Source organism: Sceloporus undulatus, chromosome 4 (assembly GCF_019175285.1).
Source record: "Sceloporus undulatus isolate JIND9_A2432 ecotype Alabama chromosome 4, SceUnd_v1.1, whole genome shotgun sequence".
Lineage (NCBI taxonomy): Eukaryota > Metazoa > Chordata > Lepidosauria > Squamata > Phrynosomatidae > Sceloporus > Sceloporus undulatus.
In genome coordinates, this window is record NC_056525.1 from 18766751 (window position 1) to 18790597 (window position 23847).

Consider the following 23847-nt stretch of genomic DNA (forward strand, 5'->3'; position numbering starts at 1 on the left):
TATTCTTTCTTCCATCCAGCCTTTATTCTGATCACAAATAGTTCTGCCTGCTAGAAGTCTGTAGGTTCTCTGGCACTGTTTTCCTTTGCACCATCCTTTAGATCCTTTGTTACAGGCCTCTGGATTTTATCCTCGACTGATCCATGGGTCATATCAAAATCCATAATGCTGACCCCAAAACTTGCCCTTGACTTATACATGAGATCGACCTGTAGTTGAGTATGTACAGGGTACTGTATATATATGTCAGACACACACCCACACCCCATATATATATATATATATACACACACACACACATACCCCCATATATATATATATATATGCACACATGCATACACAACCACACACACAAACACACACGCATATACACACAAACATATGTATGTATACACACATATACATACACACATAAACATATACACACCCATGCACACATATATACATATATATAACACACCCACCCACCCACACATATATACACACATATATACACACATACACACCCACAACCATACAAGTTTGTATGTACAGCACTGTGCAAAACTACAACGCTATATAAAGAAAGCATAATAATAAAAAACACATATATGTGTATATATACACACATATAAACACCCATATATATGTATATAGACACACATATACACATCCATACACATATGTACATATATATATATATATAAACACCCACACCCAAATATGTGTATATATATATAGACACACATATACACATACACATAAACACACCCACATATATATGTATATATATATACACACACACACATATATACGCACATACATACACACCATATAACCAAACACACACCCATATATATATATATAAACACACATATATGTATATAAACAGACCCATACACACCTATATGTACATAGATATAAACACACCCAAACCTATATACACACCCACACCCATATATACATATATAAACACACCCACACACGTACACACCCACCCACACACATATACTGTATATACACGCACGCATATATACCCATAAGCACACACACACGTACACACCCACACCCATATATATAAACACACACACATGTATACACATACTCCCACCCATATATACATATCTATTAACACACACACACACACACATCCATATATATGTATATAAACACACCCATACACACGTATATGTACATATATCTAAACACACAAGTATACACACCCACACACATTTATATACACGCACCCATATATACCCACATATACGTATATACACACCCGATACACATCTCTAAAGCGAGACACACACAGCCCACCCTCCTCCTCCCCCCCCCCCAGCTTCCCTGGGGCCTCAGGCGGACTCACCCCGAGCAGGCAGACCTTGAGCTCCCTCAGAGCCATGGCAGGAGGAGACGACGACGACGACGGGGCTGCTCCTCCTCCTCCTCCTCCTTTAAACCCACCCACCTACACCATGCCCCCTCTCCTCCTCCTCCTCGCCCCAAAAGGCCCAGGCGGACCACCCTCAAAAAGGGGGCCCAAATAAACCGATTGGAAGCGAGTAAGGCTCTTCCCGGCCTCCCCTGAGCTCCGGGTTACGAAGGAAGCCGCCTCCTCCTTCCCCTCAGGCTTCGCCAGCCGGGCGCCATCTTGAGCCCGAGAGAGAGCGCAACCGCCGGCCCCCTCCCTCCCCCCCTCCGCCTCCGCCTCCGCCGGGACGAGGCCTCTAGTCCGCCCCTCCCTCGGCCAGCCAGACGGAGAGGGAGGAGGAGGAGGAGGGAGAGGGCGGCTCTGGCTTGGTTGTGTTGTGTGTGCGCCTCGTTATCCGGCGCTGTCTCTCCGCATAATAAGGCCGAGGGGAGGGAGAGAGACTCTCGGGAAACTAAGCCTGAACTGGAGACACATTATTATTAGAAGAGGAGGAGATTGATTGGGAACCACCGAGAGCGAGAGGAGGAGGAGGGCCAGGGCCATGGAGGCGGAGGCGGAGGCGGAGGCGGCGGCGGCTCCTCCCTTCGGCCCTCCTCCTCCTCCTCCTCCTCCTCCTCCTTTCCCCCGCTGCTGCTGCCCACCAATGTCCCTTTCAAAATGGCTGGTAAGTCAGTGCCTTCGCCTTCTCCTGCTTCTCTCCTGGATCGCTGGATCGCCTCCCCTTTCGCCGCTTTCTCCTTCCTCTGTTCTGCTGGTTGTCTACTTCATCCTTTATTTTAATGTATAAAAGGACTCCTCTGTGTGGACATATCTATCATGTGTGGATGTGTGTATATATATATATATATATATATGTGTGTGTGTGTGTGTGTGTGTGCGTGCGTAGGTTGTCGTCGTTGTTGTTGCGTGGCTTCGACTTAATGGCGACCCAGAGGCGAAGGAATGGAGGGTTTGCTTTTTCTTGGCAAGGTTTGGTTCAATGCAGGTTTTGGCCTCCCTTGGAGCCTCCCTGAGGCTGAGAGAGTGTGAGCTGCACAAGGGCACACAATGGGGGTGTGTGTTGTAATTACGCATATGTACCACACAGAGACACACTTGATGCATATGTGTGTGTCTATATGTGTGTGTGTGTGTATATATATATAATAATAATACACACACAACATATACGAGAGAGAAATAATATTTCTATATATGGAAATATGTTTATATCGATACATGTGTGTATATGTCATTGCATTCATATAGTGTGTGTGTCATGTCATAATAGGACATAATAATATATAAACACTTATATGTGATATAATTTATATATTGACTATGTATACGACATATAACACACGTATATGATATATATATATATGCTCACATATGATATATATAATACACACACACACACTGCACGCACGTGTGCATATATGATATATGCATATGACACACACACAAGTTATATCCTATATCTCTCTCACAGTTCCCTCAGAGGAGCTAATGGCAAACTGCCTCTGAACAATTTTGCCAAGAAAACCCCAGGGTCGCCATAAGTCAGAAATTGCTTGATGGGACACAACAACTCTCTCTCTCTCCTCTCTCTGTGTGTGTGTGTGTGTGTGTGAGTAGCTTTTAAAGGGGGTGAAACTTTGCCGCTGGTTTTTCATCGTTTGTTGTGCTGCTTCTGATGATGTTTTTAAAATCTGCCTCATCCCAAATAAAAGGGTTGTGGATGAAAAACCAAAACCAAAAACCACCTCCCCCTCTTTGCTCCCTCTTTCTTTTTCTCCATCTCTCTCTTCTCGCTCTTCTTTTTGTTTTTGTTTGTAGGGATCCCTTTGTATTTTGTGGATTTGCAGGATGACTTAGATGATTGTGAGTAACTGTTTCCAATTTTTATTTAATTTTCTTTCTTTTAAAAAAAGAAATCTTGGGTGGCTTCTGATTTCTTTCTTTTCAAAGGCCTCCCCTTCATATCCTTCCCAAGATGTGTAAAAAGGGGGTTGTAAAGAGGGTTATTTCCGCCCCTTTTCTACAGAGTTAAGGAGAATAATTATTTTTAGAACAATTTCTATTTTATAAGTGGAGATTGTGGATTGTTGACCTATTATGGCTTGATTTTTAATGGCCTTAAATCCACTACTAGGAAGTGAGCGTTTTCCTATCCCAATGGGTAGGTAGCCTTTGTAACAGAGAGATTTCACTATCAGGGCCACTTCCAATGCTGTTGTAATGGGATTTAAAAAAAAAGGGGTGGTGGTGGTGGTGGTTGCATATGTGGATTTCATGTTTTTCTTTTAAGGATTAACCCCCAACCCTAATTTAAGACACAGTTGCAGTGTTGCTAGAGGTTTGGTAGGGATGGAGGTAGACTAAGCAGTAGGAGATGAACATTTAAGGGTCTCCTCCCACTTTTATTGGAAGAAATAGTGCAGCAAATCCCTATCATGGTGCAAAAGACAAAAGATGTAGTGTTTGTTTTTTATGCTAAAGGAAGAACAAATTTGAATTTCCAGTTTAGGCCAAGAGTACAGAGGGAAGAATGTACCCTATCCTTTCGGATGGCATTGGATTATATTCCAGATAAGAGAAATCATTGCTCAGAAAAGATAGCAAAACAATCCTCTCCCAACTCCAATCTACGCCCAAAGCTCTGTTTTGTGTAAGCAGCTGAATTAAAAAGCTCTATATATGCTAAAAAGGAAGCATGCAGCATAAACTGCCATTGGGAGGAACCATCTTTAGGTTTCATAAATTTGAAACTAGGTTGGTTTTCACCTTGTGGATCTTTTTACTGTACTGGTTTTATTCATTGTTACTGAATGCCCTGAAGCCATTTTTTACTTATGGTGACCCTTAGGTGAACCTGTCATGGGGTTTTCTTGGAGGAGAGTCAAACCCTGATCTCCCAGTCTCCGTCCAACAATCAAACCATTGCACAATGCTGGCTCTTAGGTGGATTTATTTATATGCACCATAATTGGGGCAATGGGCAGACTTGATTTTGCGTGAGCACTTATTACTGGGCCTAAAGATTTTAATCCTTGGGTGCTTTGTTATCATTTATACTTTCCTTTCCTTCAGAAATTACTAGTCGTTGGTATTATTGTGATTTTTAGAATTAATGACAATTACTGCTGGAAGGCTTTACCACATGTTCTACAACAGCAGGGAGCATTGGGAGTTAAAGGGTTCTTAACAGGTATAGTTTTCTATGAGAGATAACCTATGCAGGTTCTCTAGTGCTGAAATATTGAAGGGGTGACAAATTAGGTCATCTGCAAACCCTTGAAAACTAAGTTCAGTTGAGGTCTAGAGGGCACAAATCAGGCTAGAAATGTGGTTCAAATACACCCTTAGGGCCAAGTTTTACAAGAGTGCTTGATGTCACAACTGTAAATTTGGAAACTTGTCTGCGTAGGCGTTCCTTTCTTTCACGTCAATAGTTATGTGCTGCCAGAAATGTACTGTACATACATCTTTGTGGAAGAAATGCTTCACATTATGGGGATCGCCTCTCCTGTATTAGCAGGGAGACAATGGCTGTAATCCAGTGACCTATTAGTGTAATGCAAATATCCATGTGTGGAGATATGCTCAGCAGCACTACACAACTTCATATAAAATAGCACACATGTCAACGATTGGGTACCATTGTGCAGTTTGCAGCTACAGTACACAGCATTGCTGGATGTGCAACTTCACTCTCGACTCTCAGCAGAATACACTTATTGTGTCATGGTGAGTACTTTACCCTGCGTTCATACTGTGATCTACATATAAATATGACACTAACAGAGTACCAGCCAATATGTTGCATTTCAGCTAGACAGCTCAGTGGTCAAATCACTTTATGTCAACCTCCTTTACAGGGGTGTTGTGAGGATAAAATATTAGAAAACGACGTGCTTAACATGGAGCAAACAGATAATAAAGATAACAAAAAATAAGAAAAGAATTTCCATTGCACACTTTTTGTTAATCCCACCTGAATATTTTGTAGCTCTGTTAATGTATTATGGTTTTCCTCCCCACCTTTGCCCCATGGGAACTTCAGTACAACTTGTAGTAGGGTTAAGATATTCAGTCTAGTAATTTGAGCATTCTTACTTATGATTATCTTTCTTGTGCTGAGGAGGATGTTGTGGCTGCCTCTTGAAATGAAAAAAGCGCAAGGGGATGCTTTACTTGTCAGCAATGCATTACAGTATCTGCTTGTGTGTTGCTTCGGGTTTTGAAATGATGTGTGCCATTTAGGTCTGTGATACTGTTAAACTGTACAGTGTAATTCTCAGAAGTACTGTTGATTTTAGTTTGACATTTTCCTGTGTGTGTTTGTGGGATTGGAGTCATTCTAAATTATTAGGGGTTTAGTTGAAAAATCAGTTAAATTTGCAAGCAAGTAAAAATTACAGTTCTGAGGTAAAATGCTTGCTTTTGTTTTTATAAGATGTGTTTTGTAAATGTGGATTTTAATGTGTTGTGAGCCGCTTTGATTGTCTCGTCACAGAAAAGCAGGATACAAATAAAAGTTTTTAAGTGCATATGTCCTGGGTGGCATAACATCAGAAGAGGTAGTATGTCAGAGGAAAGGGAGTTGCCTCTTTTAAGATGCTACTATGCCATTTGCACTCTTAAGTGCTAATAATACTACCTGATTAATTGAGATGAGTTTTGAATCAATTAATAGATTAAAAATCAGGCATCGTGTCAGTGCTTTCATTCTAGTTTATCTGGAATTCTTCACTTGGAATAAATACTGTATCTTTCAATGATAGTATTTTCTTTAGCATAAAACTGGCACTTTTGTGAGATATAAAACTATCAGTAATGGGGATAATAGATATGTGAAGGTCCTCTGAGAGCCGTGACTAGCCTAATCAAAACTCTTGTCTTGTTTCAGAATTTCTCAGATGCCTTATCACTTTATTGGATGAAATTTCATGATAGCTCTGCTCATGGTAGTAGTAAGCCCTGTTGAATCAGTAGGACTTATTCTTTAATAGAAATGTGTAGGAGTACAACCTAAAATTACCTCCCTCCCTGGGAATAAATCCTGTTAAACTCTGTGGGACTTACTTCTGAATAGGCATATCTGTGTTTGTGCTAAAATATGTGTTTCCCTTCTCTTTTTCATGTATGCTTATTTTCCATTAATATGAAACTGCTGACTCTTACAGATTTGGAAGGAAAACATTATTGTGAAATAATTTTAGGAATCTTCTTTTTTCCATTTGTCATGACATGAAATGACATATTTAGAACAAACATGCTGCCAGTTCAAACTGTTTAAATGAGGATCTTTTGACTTGAAAAGTAAAAATAGTAAAAAACTTGGCTCTCTTTGTTTCAGTACTTACACTATATTCCCTTGTTACTATCAAAAAATTTACAGAACTGTTCTTCAGCTTTAGAGGTCTAGCACTAAAAAGAAAACATAATCCATGTTTTGTTCTTTGTAATCCTACACTAATGTGTAGTTTAATAACTAACCTGTAGCTACACAGTATAACATTTTGACTGTTGGCTGAGCCATTCAGATTGCAGATTCTTCTCCATTTTTTTGTAAAAGTCAAGGGAGCAGCATCCAATCTCTCTATTCACTTGTTTGGGGAAAGGGAAAGGTCTGTAGTAATAGACATGAGTGGCTTGAGGTCTGTATATTCCCTTACTCTAAATTCAGGATTCAGCAAAATCCACATAGGTGCAAAATAGTTTCCCCATCTCATAGGTTTCTGTAAATGCAGACTTTTAGCATTTTATCACAAAAGCCAAATAGAAATATTTATTCCATTTCCTCCCAGAGAGAAATGTAAGGGTGTCTATCCAGCAAAAACACTGAGAATCCTCAGATATCAACTTCTGTGATTCTTGAAACAGCAGGATTTCAAGCAAGGGGTAAATAGGGTCTGTCTTCAGTGAATCTTCGGCTGCTCTCTCAGATCTACTCCTGTGGATACCCAGTGTCACTTTTCTTGTTGTTCATCTGACCCACTTGGATTTTCATGCTTTGGTTGCATCCTTAAAATATGCTCCTGGCCACATTTGAGAAACAATAACTTAAGTACTGATATTGTACTATACTGTAGTTGGAAGATCTGCAACATTAAGCACTAGCAAACCCCTTGGTCTGCAGTTTATGATCTGAGGAACTACATTCAGTTTAATGGAATGATTAATGCTCATCAGGTTAACTAAGAAATTAAAAGGACTTAGCAGATATTTTAGACTACGTATTCAAAATTGATCACTCACTTAATAAATAAAGAAAAGGTGCAACTGGATAACCATCAGTACATAAATTAAGCATCAGAGAAATTAAACTAATGATGTGCCAACTGTTGCTAAAAAGGCATGTCATTTTAAGTTGTGTCAACAGCAGTGCTTTTAAGGCTTAAAAAATAACACTCCTCAGAAATGGAGAGTAACACCAGAATAAATTGTGGAAGTAGAAATTCTTCAGGAAGAGCTTTGAGACAAAGTTCAGTTCATACATGGGAATGATGAAAGAACAGGGAGTGTTAAAACTTGAGAAAGGAGGGGCTATACTGTATGTGTATGCATCTGCCTTCATGTTGCCTGTCAACTAAGGTGACCCCCATGAATTTCATAGGACTTTCTTACTCTAGGAATGCTCCGAGATAGTTTTACTAGTTCCTTCCTCAGTAATATAGCCTGCAGCATCTGGTATTCCTTCTTGGTTTCCCACTCAAGTACTTACCAGGACAGCCCTTGCTTAGCTTCCAAGATCAGAAGGGATCTGGTACCTTTAGGATTTAGGCCTATCACATTGTCATTACAGGTTGAGTGTCCTTTATCCAAAATGCTTGAGACATCCAAAAACATACAACGTATTTGGGAGTTCAGATTTATTTTTGATTTTGGAATACAGTGGGTTCTTCCCTTATGTAGGGGATCCGTTCCGGACACTACCACCCCTGCATAAGAGAAATCCTGCATATGATGGAGCCCCATTACTTCTTCCGGAGCGGTTTCAGCATTTGATTTAAATCCATCTGATTTAAATCGTGGTTTAAGTCATGGACCAGTTTTAAAACATGGATTTGTTTTGATTTGCATCCTGCCTCTGTGTCCAGATCTTCTGCAAATCTCCCCAAATTCTCTATTAATTAACCTGTCAGGAAAAAGCCACATGGGATATATAGTCACAAGAAATATAATATGTATATGAATGTATTTGAAAGTAACATGACACAGCAAAAGCAATTGAAATGTCACATAGGTGTTGCATATAATGTAATTAGAAGGTCCTAAAAGCCAAGGAAACATGTGGCAAGGACAAAGTGAAAAGGTGCAAATTGATATCACCTGAAAGTCATTGAGTGGACAGTAATGTATGATGCAATGTGAGGTCTAGATTGAGCCAAGTATGGTATGTCAATCACAATGTATGTACACGCCCAGGAGGTGGCAACTGTATAATGAATAGAGAGACAAATGTCTATATAAGCAACAATGTATGGCAATACCTTTTGTGGGTATCGAGGAGTATAGTAGTGTGAGTTTTGTGAGTAGTGAATTGTTTTGTGCATAGTGTATATATTAGAATAAAAGTAGATCATTTTAGAAGACTACTGTGTTGACTGGTGTCTTGAGAGCTGAACAAGAACCACTCCAGAGAAGATGGAGAATCTTCAGAATTCTCAGCTACTGGTCAACTGGTTGTTCTTCCGCTGACCAAGGGGGTGAGAGTGAAAGCAGAGAAGAAGCTGCAACTCCCATCATCCCTAACATACATTTGTTATCTTTGCATTTAGAGAGGCAAGGTGGACACATGCACACACTGGGTGTGAGTGGAAGGTGGGCCTGCTTCAAGATTTAATGATTTAAATCACTTTTCTGAAGGAATTGGTTTGAATAATTTAAACCACTTTTTAAATAATTGGTAATTTAAGTCACAGTGATCTAATTAGTAATTTAATCATTGGTGATTAAACTACGTCTAAATCATCAAGGAGGAAGGTTGTTTAATCATTGTTTTTTCATAGAAGTATGTTTTGTTATTTTTTCTCTTAAATACTTTCAGTGATGTAAGTCTGTTACAGTTTGTTTTGACATTCTGAATTGTTTTCAGTTATTTCAAATTCAAAAAAAGTGATCCCTTCCTTACTTCGACCCTTCCTTTTTTAGATTGCTTGCATTATCTCTAATTTCTTGCATTGCCCTTTAATAACAGGCCTGATCAACTGGACCACCTTTGCTGTCGAGGCCGTTTTAGGGCTCGGGAGAGCAGAGCGTCTGCATACTCCCGAGCCCTACCAGGCTGTCGGGCGGCATCTGGGCGCACGCCATAAGATGCACACATGATGATGACATGCCTCATGCGCTGCATCCAAACAGTGCGGCACACAAGGGTTCACGTCCACTTCAGGACGATATGGCACTTTGGCGGCGGTGGAGCGGATTGTTGCCGTGACGTGTGGTTGCCATGGCAATGATCCGAAGGAGAAGGAAGTGGCCTCTGCCACCCCTTTCTCCTCATCGGTACAGCCCCTTAGTGTCAAGAGGCAAGACTGTGGCTGGGGGCTTCTCCTATGAGACCTCCTGCAGAGTAGCACTGATCATTGTTTTCTCACCTCTTCCTAAACTGCTGTTAACATATTCATAGATACAGTGGTCCCCCACATTTGCTGGGGTTAGGGGTCAAGGACCCCATGATGTGAAAAACAGAAAATAAAAAAACACTTTTTATCTAAGAGAACACCTCTCTAGTAATCCCCAAGTCCTCCAGGCAACTCTGTGGTCAACATCGACAGAAGTTGATCATTGAATCATGCTGGGGAACCTACAGATGCTAGAGAAGAGTTTTCTCCAGGAACCTCTAAGCTCCAGCATAACTCTATGGTCACCTCTGGCAGGCAGAGTTGTGTGCTGACCTAGAGATTTCAAGAGAGAATATTAGTCAAAATTTAGGTGGAAGGCCAACTATATAAGAGAAGCATAGTGGTTTCTTTGATGTAGGCCTTTTTTCAATAATGTTTTTACAAAAAAATTGAATGTTGTTTAAATTAAAAATGTCTTAAATAAATAAAAAGTTTTATTTTTATGTTTTAAAGTTGATTTTTGCCAGCTGATTTCCCAGAATGAGTTACTGTGCAAGGTTATGAAATCTCTTAGAGTAGTATGGCTTTGTTTTATTTCGTGGTGCATGTTTAAATGGCAAAGTTTTCTCTGCCTTACTTGAATGACACCTCAGTATCCCAGGAGGTAAGTTGCTACTTTTCACAGTTAGCGTATGGGCAGTTGAGACTAGAAGATGAGCAACTTGATACTTATGTTTCGTATTCATTATACAGTCAGCCCCTGTATCCACGGTTCTTTATTCATGGATTCAAGCATCCATGGCTTGAAAATATTAAAAGAAAATATAAATTCCAAAAGCAGTTGATTTGCCTTTTGTAAAGGCACCATTTATTTATAAATAATAATAAATAAATAATACATTGCATTTATGGGACTGAATAGCCACAGCTTCGGTATCCTTGGGGTAGTGTGGGTGGGGGTGGCGGTCCTGGATCAAACCCCAGGGATGCCAACGGCCCACTGAACATTGATTGAGGTTGTGACAGAAATTGCCAAATGTATTCTGAAAGCTCGGAAGGGTTTACCAGATTGTAATAAAGAATGATGAGATTTTTTTTTCTTGTAAGGATCCATTTACTTTTTAATGAAAGGAAAAATTTTTTTTGTCTGTTAGAAATAAAAAATTTATTCCGTTGTCATGTGAGTGGACTTCTGTTGCACAATCAGGCTTCCCCTTGCTCTCCCCGCTCCTAAAGCTGCTCGGGACAGGTAAGTGGAATCCATCCACCAGTGGTTTCCATTAGGACTTACCAGGACAGCCCGTACATACAGTACACAGTTTATATTGTGCCTTATTTAGATTTTGATTTACCCTGCTTTACCTGGAAACATGTATTCTGTAGCTGTGTAGTGCACAAGGCACTATATAGAGCGTGCATATTCAACACTAATACAGTAGTCTTGATATCCGACATAAATGGGGCCAACTGATAGTCGGATCTTGAAATGTAAGATAATCTGGAGGGGCATTTTGTCCCACATGATGGCGCGCAGCACCCGTGCCGCCATTGGGAACAAAAGGCCCCTCGCCCTCTCTCTTCCCGCCCTCTGCTTCCTTTGTGGTGGTTTTCTGCAGGGGCAGACCCCCCTTTTCCCCAAAGGCTCTTTGGAGCCCTTTGAGAGAAAGGGAACGGAGGCAGGGAAGGATAGGACTCGGTGGCCCACGAGGAGAGCCCCAGGCTGCTGAGGAGAGGCCTGGCCCAAGCAGAGAAGGTAAGCAGGGAACAAGGAGGAAGAGGAGGAAGGAGGAGAGGGGAGGAGGTAGGGACTTTTTGTTCCCAATCCGATGTCCCATGCTTCTGAGGCATGCTCATGAAGAAGCATGGGAACGTCAGATAACCAGAACGTCAGCTAACCGAAGGTCGGTTAAATCGAGACGCTATGATGTGATAAAACACAGTTTCAAAGGCACACACACACAAAACACACACATGTATTTAATGTATGAGTTTAGACTAAGGCGGTTACAGACTGCTGAAAAGTGGGCGGTCTGCTGCCACCGCCGGTGGCAGCATCCGGAACCGCAGCAACCAAGCAGTGCGGTTCCCAGATGCAAGAAGGAGCACGAAAAGCGCGGTCTTCTGTGCCCCTTAAGAGACGCCGCAAGTGCTGAAGGGCGCACTCACGGCATCATTTCCGGGGCGTGAACGTGCTATGCAGCGTGTCCCGCTACGGCAATCAGTGGCGTGCGGCCATTGGAAAGCCGCCGCCATTTCGTATGGACTCAGTCCGTACTAGGGTTAGGGGCGTCTGCAAGAGACGCCCCTTTCTAACCCTAGTACGTGCTGAGCAGTACTTTCCTGCCATTTGTAACGGCAATATGACTCAAAATTTGTCTTTGAAATTCATGATCTGACAAGGTCAAATGAATAATCAAATCTAAGCAGCTTATGTTAATTTTTAGGAATGATATGCTATCTAAAGCCTCAGGTACTGGCACAATATTTCTGGAGCAATACCTGCTTTTGTCATTGTAAGAGATGACCCCTTTCTTTTCATGGTATGCAGTAAAGTCACAAGTTGCTATAGTAGTTATTAAGTGCAAAGAACAGTTGTGGTATATTTTTGCGTGTGTTCACTGTTCATTTACTTCTTGTTTAAAATACATATTCTTTTTTATTAGATCCATGTATCTTAAAAAACAGGGCGATGCTGGACATGTGTTTAATCTGAATTGTGCCCCTTATAGGCAATGGGAGTGAAAGACAAACCTGTATAGGAATGCCTCATGAGTGACCTTCATCCCCAGAGAGCACATGCTTCATTTATACATGAGGTTGCTCTGCTGTGTGGTTGTTCCAGAAGTGCCTGTTTTATGTCATATATAAAAATTATTTCATCATCCAAGCAGAGTTTTTATAAGCTACATTAATTCTTTTTTTAAAAAAGGGCACAAAAGTAGAGAGGGAGTGAGCATGTTTAGGTTTAGAATTGTCAACAGTTGTTAATTCTGGATTATAAATGCTAGCCTAAGATTGACAGTTGTAATATTGGTATAGAAGATGGGCAAGAAAGATGTCAATAAAATAATGTAGTTGCTGCTTATCTGTTATTATTACTATGTTTCACTGGCTTCTTAATCTTTATTTCCCTTGTTCATGTTATATTTACTTGCTGCTTAGTGCATTTCAGCTAAATTGAGGGGATCAATATATATCATGGGGATTGACAGGGCTGTATTTTTTTCCTATTGTCTTGTGTATGATCCCTAGTTTCCTGTTGTCAAGCCCTTGTACCCTTTATCAGGGACTAAGCCATGATTATCTGGGTCCAAAACCATTGCAGAAATAAGTCAGTTTTAGGTGATTAAGATACATACAGTATAGGTATACAATTTTAATTACTGTATATACTTATGTTATAAATCTAGTAATTTTAGTCGTTGTTTTCCTTGCTTCATCCTTTAGCTTCTGTAACATACACTAGGTTTGCTTTTGACTTATCTACAGGTCATATCAAAATCAATATTTGGTCCCAAAACCTGGCCTTGACTTATAATATAAGGTCAACTTATAGTCGAGTATATACAGTATTAACTGATCCTTTCCCCATAGGCCTTCTCTTCCTATTGTTACTTTCTGTATAGGCATCTATAAGTGCAGACTTGACAATAATTCCAAGTGTAGTCTTACTCTTACTCACTCTTCCAATTCCTCTGAAAAAAAAAAAAAAATAAGTAAAGAAAAAAAAAAAGAATGAAAAAAGAAAAAAAAAAGGACAAAAAAAAAGAAAAAATACCCTCTTGCCTTTACCTTTCTTTTGGCTGATCTCTTCCTTCTGAGTTAAAACCAAATGATGAAGAACTTGCGTGATGTAACACGGGGAACACGCACATAGCGCTAAATGTTGAAGTGCCTCCTTGAGAATAGCTGAAACTGTTTCATCTGGAGGTTGCTGTGTGATTTCATTTTTTGCAAAACAAAGACTGACTACAAGCTAGCAGCTAAGATCAGTGCGTGTCTCATCCTAGGTGTCCCCCCTTTTTGGATATGCTCCTGCTAGATGTGGGGGGTGTAAAGGCTGATAGCAAGGCATAAGCAGTCTTGTGTTATCTGTGTTTTCAAATGGCTGTCTCTACTTGCATAGAGGCAATTTGACAAGGCGATGTACTGAAGGGGTTTGACCCAAACAAGTCAAAATCCTGGTTGAGTAACTAGCTGGCCTAGGCAATGACGGAGGAAAAATGCCACAGCACAATGGTAAGGAAGCATAAGGCAAATTACGTATTGCTCATCATTGAGAGGAAATGATGATGAGAGTGAAATACTTCAAGACTTTCATCTTGGGTCTCAGTCTCAATCAAAGCAGAGACTGCAGTCAAGAAATAAAAAAAAAAAGACTTGGAAGGGCAGCTGTAAAGAAACTTGGAAGATCCCAAAATGTAAAGATACATCTTAAATTCTAAAGTTAGGTTTAGCCATGTCATGATATTTCCATTTCTTGTATGGTTTGAAGCTGGACAGTGAAGAAAGCTGATAGACGGAAAATCAACTCATTTGAGATGTAGTGCTGGAGAAGATTTCGAGAATACTGTGGGCTGCTAAAAGACCAGTGGATGGCCTAGAGCTCCTAGAACTCTCACCAGAAGCAAATGTCAAACCGACACTGTGCACTTTGCCCATATCATGAGATAAAGACTAAATGCTTGTAAGGGTGGAGAGCAATAGAATCATAGAATCGTAGAGTTGGAAGAGACCCCAAGGGCCTCCAGTCCAACCCCCGCCATGCAGGAACTCTCAATCAAAGCATCCCCGACAGATGGCCATCAAGCCTGTTGAAAGACCCCAAGGGAAGAAGATTCCACTACACTCTGAGGGAGTGTGTTCCCCTATCGAACAGCCCTACTGTCAGAAGTTCCTCCTAATGGTGAAGTGTAATCTCTTTCCGGGGGGGTAGCCAGGAAAAGAAGACGACTGAACAGGAGGATGAGGATAAGGGTGACTGGAGATCTTATTCATAGGAAGTCATAGGTCAAAATCAACTTGAAGGCAGTTAACAATAGTAGCAGTAAAGCATAATGGACTGTTACATTAGCGTCATTTTCCAACAGCATCCATCCCTTGTCTGTAGAATTTCTGCATTGTTGTTCAGATGTTAACACGTGTCCCTCACTGCCTTTTTCTATTCGTTTAAGAAATGTAACTCAAAGGTAGCTTTCAGCCTTTGTCAGCATTTTGCCCAGGTACACTTTGTACAGGTGATTAGCTACTAGGTTCCTCTCCTTGTCTTGAAGCATTCTACAACTATCTAGATTTCCTTCACAGTTCTGCAAATAGCAGCCTTCCACTCCATATCTGGTGCCAAAAGGTGACTCATAGTCTTGTCATTTCCTATCATGTTGCATTGATAATATCTGCCTCTCTGATTTCTGTTGGCTTCCTTCAAATACAAGAAAAGTTTCTGGTTCAGATCTCTAATCATCTGGCACACCCATCCTTTTGGCTGCTATTTGAGACAAGAAGCAGGGTTGGTAAAATTTGTTGCCAGCCTCTTTGGGTAGTTTCAAGGCCTTAACTTAAATCTGTATCCAGCCAACCTGCGAAGATATGTGAAGAATTTTATGCTTCTTAGGCTATGTTTCTTGTGTTAATCTGAAAATTAAATGGATCATCAGTTATACATTTTGCAGCTAAGCGCTCACTGTATACCAACTGACAGATCAGGTTTTTGTTTTTTTAGACCCTCAACCTTTCCATTGCACCTGAATGTTCTTCTCTTTCTGCTATGACAGTGATAATGAGCGTGTACAAATTCAGTATATACAGTGCTGGAAAAACAATAAGATACAGTTCCTGGTGTATCTGCACTTGGGCTCATTTTGACTTCCGGATATGACCAGATTAAGGAAGCATAACTTCTAATTTCCCAGCATTTTCACCTTTTGGTAAGTACACAGTCCATTCCAGACACTATGATTGACAGATTTACTTTTGCTTAAAAAAATCAGGGCAGCAGCAATGACATTTGCGTTTACATCTTGTGAAAGTTTATCACAAAAGTAGGCACCCTACAAAAGGCTTCTTCTTAGCTAGGCACAAACAAAAACTAAAATACAGAGATCAGAATCAGAAACTTATTTATTATTATTGGAGATTAAAATATAATCCTCCCTCCGAATTCACGGGGATCCATTCCAGCCCCCCCCCCCAAATGGAATGTGATATATTGAAGTCCCATAGCTTTGAATGGGCTGCGTGCTCCTGAGTGCAGCTATGTGCACTTTTCACAGGCGGTGCACCATAACTTTAATGGAGGTCGCCCTTCCATGAATAATCAAAACCACAGATCTCAAGTCGTGGAAAACGAGGGGCGACTGTATATTTAACAACTGCAACTTTTATCAGGGAACTCACATAGCCTTAAGATCAGCCTTAGAGCTCCTGAGTCCCATTGCTCAGTCCTATTGCTACCAGAGGTCAGGTTTAAAGAAGAGGGACTTTCTGTTGCTGGGACTGAGAATTCAGAATGTTCTCCTGACAAAATCACTAGGTTCCTTCTGTTTCAGCATGCCTGAATTAGTTTGTACTAGTTCTTATGTTTATCATTTAAAGTTTGCATGGTCTATTTTGAAATGCATTGAACATGATAACTACTTACTGTATTTCTTGCGGCAATGACCGAATAAATTTATATATATACACACACACAACACACACACACACAAAACAAGGTATTTGGTCGTTTATGTAGTTTATGTAGATGCTTTGGCCATGAATTCTTTCATTAAATGTTATTGAGAGGAGGAAGTTCCTAAGCAGGAATATGTCAGATGTAGGACTGAGAGAGGGAGGCGAGAGAGAGAAAGAAGGAGAGGGATAAAGCTAGAATATGGGTTACTGGGCAAGAATTGTTTTAACAAATCAAAATGTATAATTGAAATAGAATTTATACTAGTGTTATTTACATGTTTTATTTGTGAATCAGTGAATGTAACAAGCTTTTGTATATTTTGTCGAAAGGAAAATGGGAATGGAATAGTTTAGCACAACATCTTCTGCAATATACCAATATATTAGTAGGTGAGACTTTCAACGTTTGCAAATGACTACAGCATGAAACTTCCACATCATATTTATGGTGGCAGAAAGCAGTAAGACTTTGTACGGCTTATCTTAAAATGGTATGCTTTAGGAAGACATTTTATTAAAGTCGGAGTTCTTTAATAGTGGCATATAAATTTAGCTTTTAAAAAAGAAAAAGGGTATATTTTAGTCTGTTAAAAACTGATATTGTATTTCTTGCACTGCCACTAAGGTTAAAGTTTATTTACAGATTGGGAGTCCATATGTGAATCTTGTAATCTGTATATTATGCTAGAGTATGTGTATTCTTCAAGTCAACGGTTGACTTAAGGCGGCTCTGTGATTTTCATAGGTATTCTTAGGCAAAGAATGCTCAGAGGTGATTTTGCCATTCTTTCTGTGAATAAAGTGTACAGAGCGGGTATTCAGTGACAGACTCCCATTCAAGTCCTAACCAGGGCTGACTTGCTTAGCCTCCAAGATTAGACAGGATCTGATGCTTTTAAGGTATTTTAGCAAGCTTGCTAGTAGACCACAATGATCAGGAGATCCCCTTCCAGTGTCTAATACAATCTGCTTGCACATTTTCTTCCCAATGCTTATGGCTGAGACCAAGCGGGGATTCTGAATGTGTCCTCTCAGCTTTCAAAGTGTTAGTGGTTTCCTTCTATTCTTTTCTTTATAGACCTTAATATTGATTTAATGGAATAGGTGCCTAATCATAAGGTACCTAACATACTGCTAATTCTTAATACTGTACAGTGATATATTGTTTACTACTGGTATCTGCGGATTTGCCATTCAGCATCCACAGATGGCAACAAGGCTGTCCTTAATGGCAGTGCAGCTATGTGCACGCACCACCATTGGGGACAATGGAACTTGAGCATCTGTGAGTTTTGGTACTGCGGGGTGGGTGTGTCCAACGGATCACCTGTAATACCGAGGGCTGACAGTATATGATTTGCAGAACATTTTGCATATCTGAATAAACAAAATATTTTTCAGTTCATATTTTTAAATAGAAATTTGTAGATTTAGTTCTGACATCTTTGTTTCAAGTTCCGTTTACTCATACTGGCTTTTTCTATGTGTGTTATCGTTAGTTTTGTGCATCTTAAAAGTTGTGTGACGGATTCCATTACTTAGAAATTCCAAACTTGTGAAAGTAGGCAGCCTTGCTTTTTAACAGATTAATTTTAAAAGGCTCAAATTCATCCTGTAATTACATCTGATAATAAGAGTTTTTCTCCTTGCTGACATATTACTTTTCTTCCCTTCAAGTTGGGTTTGAAGACTATGGACCAGATTGTGATAGCATGAGGATAACTGCATTCTTGGACATTCCAGGGCAGGATAACCTGGCTCCGCTTGCACGTCTGGAAAAATATGCTTTTAGTGATAATATCTTTAACAGGTAACAATGCAAGTAGATGACTAATGCAGTGGGTTTATATTTTATTATATATTTTATAACTAAAAGTTCGTATAATTATCGGTTTAATTACAGAATTTAATCTGAAATGTATTCATTAACTTCTTATTTATTTAAACCTGTTCCTAAACATTTCCCTCCATGCATCTGAGGAAGTAGACTTAAAGCTATACATCAATAAAAGTATAGTGTCTAGATCAAGAGAGTAATAGTGCCACTATTCTGCTCTGGTCAGGCCCCACCTGGTATATTGTGTCCAGTTCGGGCACCACAATTCAAAAAGGACATGAGAATCTGGGAGCGTGTCCAAAGGAGGCGACTAAAATGGTGAAAGGTCTGGAACCATGTCCTTGAGGAATGAATTAGGGAGCTGGGGATGTTTAGTGGGACACACTTCCTTGGAGAGTGGTGGAGTCCCCTCCTGGAGGTCTTTAAGCAGAGGCTGGATGGCCATCTATCTGTTGGGGATCTTTGATTGGATTTCCTCCATGGCAGGGGGTTGGACTGGATGGCCCTTGTGGTCTCTTCCAACTCTACGATTGTAGATCTATAAGTCCTTTCAAAGCTTATGGTGCTTAACTTCTTTCTCAATAGAATCAAAGATGCAACAAGATCCTTTTGCATCTCTAGATTGTTGGTAGAGTGCAGCAAGTTTCCTTCACTGTCGGCTATTGTTAGATTATTTTTCTCACCCGCAAAAACCAAAACCTGTAGTAATTTACCTCCTCTTTATGAGCAAGGTGGGGTAATCCAGAGTGTTTGTGGTTGTGGTAGGAAACTGAACTGCAATAGATTTGAATGAGATTGAGATGTGCTTGATTTAGGAATTTTGATGCCTCTTATAGTTCCTGAATTGTAGGGGAAAAGTAAAAAGGCCTCCTAATGAAACTAAACCCTTTTTAAATTTATTATTTGCAACATTATTCCATTTCTCTGCCTACTAAATGATCTAGTAGCAATGAACTTGACAAAGATTGTGGAAAACCTAGCAACTGCAAGCATAGAAGTCTTTCCTTGTGTGCTTCCATGGTGGCAGCAGCTATGAAGCTTAATCTAGATGATTCTAAATCATGGGCGGGCATCCTGTTCAGTGTTTAGAATATTGTAAGCCAGACATACAACACTGTACAGCTTCAATTCATTGTGCAATGACAAGAGTGCCCCCCCAATCCACCTTTGAAGCTAAGTTGTGTTACAAACATGGGGATTCTGAGACACTGGGGAATGGAGCAGGGAGTGAAACAGCATTCACTTCTCTCCTGGCAGTGAGACTTTTCTCACAAGCAGCTGAGACAAATCCAGCATGGGATCCTTTGGATGCTTGCCAGAAAGTGCCTCGCTGCAAAAGAGGAGTGGAAACTTCTCCACTCACTGGCCTGCTCTTCAGCACTACAGAAATCACTGTTGGTGTGCTGCTTGGCTTCTAAAGTGGGTTTTGCAGCTTTCATTGAGAGGCAACTGTGACAAGAGATGTCTATTGTTATAACTACATCTGTTGCTGGACTCAATATAGTTTTTAAGAGTTCAGAAGGTACAACATGTTCACATAATCCTTCATATCTTGACATACCTAATTTTCTTTTCTCTAGTTTTCTGATTTCAGGTCAACGATTTCTAAATGCAAACTGTGGCTCAAATAATGGTTTGGAGGTGGATGCTTGTCATAATAGCCAATTTGCAATAAGCAAATAAATATTTTTTTAAAGGCTTGGCATTTTTCAAATCATTCAGTTGATTTGAAAACAAAAGTTATTTTTTAAAAGTGGTTTCTGCTGTTTTTAATGTTTTGAGCAGCCTAGGAGGGAATTGATCTACCATAACATAACTCGACTATAAGTCGAAAATTTGTGCCCCAAAATGAACTCCAAAATCCTGGGTAGACTATGGAGAAGGGTCAATGAGTTAATGCTAATAAATTTATGAAAGAAGAAGTGCCCACCTTCCCCTGTATCCTTGTAACGGCTCCCTGTTTGAAGCCCTGGCACCGGCTCTCCTTCCTCCCTGTGTGTGTGTGTGTGTGTTCCCAGCTCTCAGCTTAAGTCGAGCCAGACCACAAGCTGCTGCTGAGAGAAGGAACACACAGATAGTATGCCCAGGCTTGTTCCCCATTTTGCCGGGGAGTCCTGGGGGTTAAAAGCAGAGAGAGAGAGAGAAAGGTCTGTCCTCTGTTTCCCAAACCTGTCCTCTATTTCCTCAAACCCTGAACCTTGGAGTCCTGGGGGTTAAAAATAAAGAGAGGGAAAGGTCTGTTCTGTATTTCCTCAAGCCCTGAACCTTGGAAGTCCTGGAGGTGACAAGTGGGGTCTGTCCTCCTTTTCGCAAGCCGTGAGCCTTGGGGGAGATGCTTCTGGTAAGGGAAGTGTGGTGTGCCGCGCGTGCTGAGGTTTGTTTCCCCTTTCCATGCTGAGACTGATGCTTGGAGAGGTCCAGAGAGTGAGATATAGGGAGGGAAGTGGTGCTTTGTCCCCCCCCCCCCCTTTTAGATCTTTTGTAACATCCTCCAGTGTTTGCCCCTCGACTTATCCACGGTTCATAGCAAAATCCATGATGTTGGATCCAAAAACTGCCCTCGACTTATACATGAGTATATATGGTATGTCATGTCATGATGACAGTGGCATATTCCTTACTCAAACCAGAGAAGAAAAGTGGGAAAATTGTTTCACCCCTTTGGAAGCAGTTATCATGAGAGGATTTCTCAAGGCATATTATATTTGGAGCAGAACCACTGATATACCGTCATATTTTTCTGAACAATAAAAATGGTGATTCATGTTTATATAGTAGATAGTCTGTTACATATTTTTGCATTCAGTTTCATTATATTGTACATAATCAAACAGTAATTTGATTTAAATAAAATGTCTACAGTTGTGCCATACTGTTTCATCTTGCTCATATCTGAGTTATGTATTACAATCCCCTTTTTCTTCAGTTAAAAAAAGTTACTTATTGCTTTTGTAGGCAGATTATCACTAGAGGTCTGCTTGATGTCTTTCGAGATTTCAGCCATAATGAGGAAGATTACTTGACAGTAATGGCAATAGTGGTTCGGCTGTCTGAAGATACAGGTGAAAGTTCTAGTTGTTATAACCTCTGTCTCCAAAATATAATTGTGTGTGTGTGTGTTTGTGTAAAGTATTTAGGCTATCTAGTATGTTGTTGTCTACATTGACAGGAGTAGCTCTATAGAGTTGTAGACAGGACTTACTCAGCCTTACCTGGAGATGACAAAGATTGAACCTGGTAATATCTGCATGCCCAAGCAAGTGTTCTAACTGACCTCATTAAGAATGGGAGAAAGCCAGGGTATAAATAAATTTTAAAAATGATTCTCCCCCTTCTCGTGTCAGTATTAAATGCTGTAATTTGAAAGTATTTTATAGAGAAATCGCTGTATCTAGAATTTTACAATGCACGATTTTTTATCTGTTGAATGCATATATTTCCTTTATTGAAACTAAAGATGTTTGTTCTTTAACTCTTCAGAGCCGACTGTACGTACAGAACTAATGGAACAGATACCACCTATTGCGATTTTTTCTACAAGAAAGTAGGCCAAACTTCCCTACGGCTTTTTCTGAGTATCTTATGCCTATTGTCGTAAGGTACCTAACAGATCCAAACAACCAGGTAAAGGGTTTTGGACTGACTATATAGTTCAGTCTAATGACATGAACTTTCTTCAGGAGGATCGGCCTCATGGTTTAGTATACAAGAAGCAGTGAATCTTGGGCTGTCATAGTGCCACCATCCTCTTTTCTAGTAGCTGCAAGGAGAAAATCAGAAGCTTTGCTTACAATTTAGATTTGCTATAACTTGAATAAATGAAAGTGATCAAAGTGTAGTAAATCTCATGATTTATTAAAACAAACCAATTTCAAGCAGTGGTTTGTAAAGCTGGCGTGCTTTGGCAAGCCATAGTTAAAAATTAGCCACAGTATAAAGCTTGGTTGACACAAAACTGTTTCTAGTCTAAAACAGAAGTAGAATCTTCTGATATCCTTGTAGCTCTGTCAGTGAGGCAAGAAGGAAGGGAACACAGAATTCTATGGCTTATTTTGGAGCACTTGCCATTCAGAAATTACCTAGAAGAAGAGTGTGTTTTGGAATTTTAACTGGACAATATATATTAAAATAGTTTTGTTTTGACCTATATAATGATAAACTATTTGTCAGATTTATACACTGCCATTCAATCTAAAAACTTTTCCAAAAGCAGAAATCTACAAACCAAAACAAAGCACTTGGCCTTAAAATGTAGTTGAATTCAAGTCCAAACTAACTAGATAAAAAAAACCAAGAGTTTACATACCTGCCCATATTGAAAAAATCAACAATGCGCTAAGTCAGTAATGGTGAACCTTTTAGAGGCCGAGTGCCCAAACTGCAACCCAAAAGCCACTTATTTATTGCAAAGGGCCATGTCCCTCTGGCTTTCTAGTAACAAACTGTGGCAAACTCTATGCTGGGGCGATGGCACATGTGCCCACAGAGAGGGCTCTGAGTGCCACCTCTGGCACGCGTGCCATAGGTTCGCCATCACTTCGCTAAGTGAACAAAAAGGTTTTCAGTAGTTAGTTTAAATATAGAAGTCATGCATACTGAAGAAGCTGAATGTATTTCTGTAGAGAGAGAATTTCAGAGATGTACAGCCATCACGGATAAATCCCTATCTGTGGTACATTTTGCTGTATTAGAGTTTAGAGTGGTGGGCGAAGGTGCTTGTGCCTTCAGTGTCCATCTTGAGGTTTGGGCAGGTTCGTATTGGTACAAGCAGTTCTTCCAGTAACCCTATCCTATACTATAAAATGTTTTAAAGATCAAAACAGGAAGTTTAAATTGATCTCAGAAAAAATATATGTACTCAATGCAGTGGTAAATTAAATGTGTTAGTGAGCTGAAATTATTCTTGGAGATTCTGTTGGTGTTTTTGTGTGTCTTGTTAGTTGGGCATATGATGTGGTTTCAGGCTATGTTACCAGTTTGTATAGATGGGCAAACTACTTTTCAGATTTAACACTGCATTCTTTGCATGAAGGTGCTTACTTTGGATTTTGAGGACTGCTTGTCCAAGATGATAACCATGTTGCTGTTTTAGAATTAATCAACATAGAATGTATTACTTGTCCTGAATTGCTATGTAGCTGAGGCTGCATCCACACTGGAGAAATAATCCAGTTTGAAACCACTTTAGCTGCTGTGGCTCAATGCTGTGGAATTCTGGGATTTGTAGTTTAGTAAGAGTGTCAGAGAGCTCTGGTGCCACAGCAAACTATAGATTTATTATGATCAACTGATCAAACATCAATCAACAAACCTCAATCAATCAACAAATATCACAATTTATTTATTTTTATTTATTTAGGTATTTATATCCCACCCTT

The 23847-nt window shown here is 40.0% G+C and overlaps 2 protein-coding genes across 2 annotated transcripts in view; one reads left to right on the plus strand and one right to left on the minus strand.

The window, feature by feature from the left end:
• Positions 1-1908, minus strand: part of RAB22A (RAB22A, member RAS oncogene family) — a 31036-nt gene extending 29128 nt beyond the window's left edge. The window contains exon 1 of the mRNA XM_042464039.1: positions 1346-1908. Within this exon, the coding sequence (XP_042319973.1) occupies positions 1346-1381 (36 nt within the window). The 5' untranslated portion in view covers positions 1382-1908. The remainder of the gene's footprint in view (positions 1-1345) is intronic.
• Positions 1909-2047: 139 nt separating this feature from the next.
• The window catches only part of LOC121928173 (serine/threonine-protein phosphatase 4 regulatory subunit 1-like), a 90414-nt gene continuing 68614 nt past the window's right edge, over positions 2048-23847 (plus strand). Inside the window, 6 exon segments of the mRNA XM_042462513.1 lie at positions 2048-2075; positions 3230-3274; positions 18310-18442; positions 21425-21531; positions 21950-21999; positions 22001-22093. Of these exon segments, the coding sequence (XP_042318447.1) occupies positions 2069-2075; positions 3230-3274; positions 18310-18442; positions 21425-21531; positions 21950-21999; positions 22001-22093 (435 nt within the window). The 5' untranslated portion in view covers positions 2048-2068.